This window comes from Leptopilina heterotoma, unplaced genomic scaffold (assembly GCF_015476425.1).
Source record: "Leptopilina heterotoma isolate Lh14 unplaced genomic scaffold, ASM1547642v1 Lhet_6, whole genome shotgun sequence".
NCBI classification, from domain to species: Eukaryota; Metazoa; Arthropoda; class Insecta; order Hymenoptera; family Figitidae; genus Leptopilina; species Leptopilina heterotoma.
Genome location: NW_025111137.1, coordinates 2,409,531 through 2,414,805, shown reverse-complemented (window position 1 = coordinate 2,414,805; position 5,275 = coordinate 2,409,531). Strand labels below are relative to the sequence as shown.

The 5,275-nt window shown below is 31.8% G+C and overlaps 1 protein-coding gene across 1 annotated transcript; it reads left to right on the top strand.

The window, feature by feature from the left end:
* The first annotated feature begins 4,021 nt into the window (after positions 1 to 4,021).
* Positions 4,022 to 4,992, top strand: LOC122509211. Its single transcript, XM_043623068.1, has 3 exons — positions 4,022 to 4,376; positions 4,428 to 4,550; positions 4,644 to 4,992. Exons 1-3 carry the CDS (start codon positions 4,022 to 4,024, stop codon positions 4,964 to 4,966), a joined length of 801 nt encoding a protein of 266 aa, XP_043479003.1. The 3' UTR covers positions 4,967 to 4,992.
* Positions 4,993 to 5,275: the final 283 nt, after the last annotated feature.

The window sequence follows — 5,275 nt, the reverse complement described above, 5'->3', positions numbered from 1 at the left end:
ATCAATTTTTTAGATAAAAAAGAATATGTGACGCTCCCCGATAAAAGGGACCTTATTTACTCTTGTCATAAGGTCCCTATTCTCGTGGAGCGTCACATATAGTGTTATAAATAGTTAATTTTAAAATCAATACAAAATTTCATTGATTAGTCGACAATAGACTAAAACTTTTTTCCTCACTAGTAGAAGCAAATATGTCAAAGAATAAAGTTTAGGAAATGTTTTCAAAATGAGCACTTTTTAGGAATGTATTTCCAAATTCGCCTCTTTGGTAGTAATTAGCAAGTTATATCAAAATGATTATAAAAATATTAATCTGCATTGGATTAATATTGCTCAACTGTGGGGAAATAGGGAGTGTTTATACAAAATGGGTCGTAGCTCTTAAGCAAAAAGTGATAAATGATCAAGAAATCTATCAGGTAGTTTTTTTCAAGGATGAGGAATCTGTTGCCATCTACCCGATACTTGAAGAAATACTTAAAGAATTATCGAGTAGTATTCCAGTTCGTAAGATTGTCTTAGAAGATTATTATAAACAAGCAAGCTCTGATATTATAATCTACAATCCTCGAATTTCGCTATTTGTTCTCATGAACACTGTAAGCAATAGCGAAATTAATGGATCATTTGATTTCTTGACCCGACTTTCAGAATCAAAACGTCGACCAAAATGTTTGCTGTTGCTTGCCAAGAGACTTCCAAATTATCGAGAATTTTTCGAAAGATTATGGAGTCAACAATTCCTGGATGTTACTGTTATTGAAATTGGAAAACCTGATACTGCTTTGAACCATGATAAAAGGGATTATAAGGTAATTCAGTACAATCCTTTTCTTGGCTTGATTACTAATGCTTCAGCATCTACGGAAACAATATGGTTTCCTAACAAACTAAAAAATCTACATGGTTATCCTCTTGTAGCAAGTTTGATTCACGTTCCACCTGATGTAATTGTTGAACAAAACTCATCTTCACGAAAAGTATCAGGATTGACAGTCAGAAAGCTTGAAATTTTAAAAGAAACAGTGAATTTCACTCTTTTGGTATCGTCAATTAAACAGTGGGGAAAATTGACATGCACGAATGCAAAAGGTTCTGGCGCTATTGAAGCTGTTTTTAATAATGAGATTCAAATTCTCGGTTTGGAAAGTCAGATAAGGCTTTGTTCTGGAAAAGGTGTTGAGTTCAGCAAAGGTTTCCGTACAATTGAATTCGGAATATTTGTGCCTATTGTTAAAGACGATGTCAAGCGTTTTTACCTTCAATGGGATGTCTCAAGTATTATAATAGCTTTGCTTTTACCAATCTTCCTTTGGATTGTTACTCGAATTTTAGATTTTCGACGAAATAATTGGAGATTCGAGTATATAATTCGATTAATGCTTGGCTCAAATGTCCAGGTGGAACTAGATAGATCATCTGAGAGATTTTTCTTTTTGTCAATCGCAATTGGATGTTTTATATTCTCTTCTGATGTAATATCATCAATTCTCAAAGTACAACTTGAAAACAAGTCAGTTTACAAGTATGAAACATTAGAAGATGTTGCTTCCTCTGATTTGTTAATATTAATTGAAAAAAATTACGTAAATTTTTTTAAAGACAGTAAGGATTCTACAATGGAAAGAATTTTGAACAAATCTGTGCAAGCTAATTTTACAGATCAGGAATGCTTAGAACTTTTACTAAAGTACAAGAACGTCACATGTTTTTTTGAAGTTGCAACTGCAGAGATGATGCTTCGAAATAAAAGAGATAAATGTGAAGGACCGCTTATCAAAATTTTTACTGAGAAACTTCCGTTGGCTCCAGGTGCAACAATACTCGGTGCCGGTGTGCCTTACGCAAAACGTTTTGATCAAGTGTTGCAGAGTGTAATCGAATCCGGAATTAGTAAGCAGTGGATGAAAGATTATTCCATGAGGAAAGAAGGTTTTGTCCAAACTGGCAAGTCTTGCAGATCTGGAGATTCCAAATCGTTTTCAAAGATAAACCATATATTACCAATTTTGGTTTTTGGGCTCGGACTGTCAATTCTTGTATTTATTTTGGAATTAATTATCCAGAAGATATTGGAGATTATATCGACCTTGTAGACATCATTATTCTTCGGTAGTAGTTACTAAATTGTATCAGAATTTACTGTGTCTAAAAGAAAATATGATAAATGATCAACACATCTATCAGGTAGTTTTCTAACCCTGAGAAGTCAATAGAAACACAGGCTTTCAACAAATTACTATTTTCCATATAAGCCTTAGAAAGAAGAGTGTATGCATTATCAAACTTACATATCACAGAAAAGTAATTGGATTTTAGTAATTTATTAATTAATCAATGAAGAAAGAAGTAACTAACTAATATATATTACCTACATGTCACAATTTTTTCTTCAGTTGAGTTAAATACGACAAAGGATAAAGTCGCACTGACTGCACTTGTTTGGATAACTATTATTTAGAATTTTTGACTCAGAAATTTCCAATACTTTTTGGAGCAACGTTACTTGGTGCTGGTGTGCATTACGCAAACAGTTTTGATCAAGTTTTGCAGAAGCTATTCGACTCTGGAATTAGTGAGCTGTGGATGAAACCATATTCTCAAGAAGATGATCACTTTGTCCATATTGACAAATCTTGCAGTTATAGAAATTTTAAATCGACATTACCGATTCACCACATGGTTTCTATTGCTATTACAGGATTTGGATTTTTGATTCTTACCTTAATTTTGGAGTTAGTTGTGCATTGTGTATTAAAAAATTTAACAAGGTTTTTCAAAAATAGACGTTAGAGAAGCATAAATGAATCCAAACAGGAAACTTTCAAGACTTTTTTTATCTTTTTACTTATCATTTAGAATTATTGTATTTGTTTCCAGAAAGTTAAAAAGTAAAATCGATTTTCTTTAATTTGTTGGACACATCTAATACTAACAAATAAATACTCTTATTATATCCTGTTATTTGTTATGAAATGAGTATATTTTGTACACTTTAACTATCAAATTGAATGTTTCATATTTGTTGAACGAAGTAAAAAAGAACAATCGATTCACCTTTATTTGCTGACCGTATTTCCTTGGCTTTTTACTGTTACTACATTGGATGGTTTCTAGAAATGTGTTGAAACATTATTTTGAACGTTACCATTGTTTGTACGTAGCTTGTATTTAAAATGTTCACAAAATTGGTAATAAGTATTGGATTATTAATTTTTATCACTCTAGTAATAAGAGGACATGAGATAAGATGGATACAAGATTTTGCTAAGAGTATTAAAACTGATAAACAAATTTATCAAGTTATATTCGTAGTGAGTGATGAGAAATCTCTTGCTTTTAATCCAATCTTCCACGATGTGATTAAGAAATTATCGAGTAGTTTTCCAGTTCACAACATCGTCCTTTCGAAATTTACTGTATCCTTAAAGTCAGCTATCAAAAGATACAATCCTCTAATATCTCTATTTGTTCTTATGAATTCAGAAAGAAGTAAGCAAATTACAGATTCACTGGATTTTGTGAGCCGACTTTCAGAATCGAAACGTAGACTAAAATGTTTGTTTATACTTGGCAAAGAACTCCCAAATTATCAAAAAATTTTCGAGAAAATCTGGAGAGAACAATTTCTGGATATTACTATTATCATAGTTGAAATTTCGGATAATAATACAAAAGCTCTTTCTGACAATAATAAGGTATTGTACTATAACCCTTTTGTAAGGTCAATTATTAATGATACTGTATCTTCTAAGACAGTGTGGTTTCCCGACAAACTTAAAAATCTACATAAGTATCCAGTGATTGCAACTTTAATTCCCGCTCATCCAGACGTATTCATTCAACAAAGTCTAGCAGATCCTTTATCTGGATTGTCCATAAAAAAATAGAAAGTTTGAGAGACGTTTTAAATTTTAGTTTTTTGACATCGTCAATAAATAATTGGAGATCATTAAGTTGTACTAATGCAGAAGGTCCTGGTGCTATTGAAGCTCTATTTTAAAACGATGTCCAGATCATGGGTTTGGAAAGAGGTATAACACTTTGTGATGGTAAGGGCATTGAGTTCAGCAAAGGTTTACGTACAATGGACTTAGCACTGATGGTGCCTGTTATTAAAAACGAAATAGAGTCTGTTAAAACCGAGTGGCAAAATGGAAGTATAATATCAGTTTTGATTGTACCCATTTTCATGTGGCTTATTTCCCGTCTCTTAAGTTTCCATCGAAGGAAATGGAGTTTCGAGTACTTGATTCGAATAGTTTTTGGTAGCGTAGTTCCAGAAGAACCAGACACCACACGACAACGATTAATATTTGTAGGATTTCTTGTCGGATGTCTTATGTTTTCATCGGTTATATATTCATCTATAACTAAACATCAACTGGAATAGAATTCATCATTTAAGTATGAAACTTTTCAAGATATTTTATCATCTGATTTGGAGATCCTGATTGAGGAAAATTATTTTTTGTTGATTAACAATACTGATGACGTTATTCTGCAACAAATTTTAAGTAAATCTGTACCATTGATATTCTCTGAAGGTGAATGCTTGGAACGTTTATTAAAATACAAGAATAACACATGTTTTTTTGAAGTTGCAACTGCAGAACTGATGCTTCGAAATAAAAGAGATTAATGTGGAGGACCGCTTGTTAAAATTATTACTGAAAAATTTCCATCTGCTCCTGGTGCAACGTTACTTGGTGCTGGTGTACCTTACGCGAAGCGTTTTGATCAAGTGTTGCAGAGGTTAATCGAATCTGGAATTAGTACGCAGTGGATGAAATCCTATTCTATGAGAAAGGATGGTTTTGCTAAAATTGATAACAGTTGTAGTTCTAAGCATTCTGAATCTGCATTAGTAATGCAGCAAATGGTATTTATTTGTGTTACTGGATTTGGTTGGTCAGCGCTAATTTTTATTTTTGAGTCTATCATCGTCTGGAGAAAGAAATAATATAAATTCTACTAAGAGCAGCACAAGAAGCGGAAATTTATGATTTGGGTACAATTACTTCTGAAATTATTTAGAATTTTTTTTTTTATTACTTTCCCACAGAAGCATTGTATAATTTGAATTGCTAAGTGCAAAAAAACTTTCTTTTTCTAATGCAATTTCAATTGTTATATCTTATCTACATATCATGAAATTTAGCCTTGGCAGAAAAGCATTTATATGTTATCAATTTTTTAGATAAAAAAGAATATAGTGTTATAAATAGTTAATTTTAAAATCAATAAAAAATTTCATCGATTAGTCTACAAT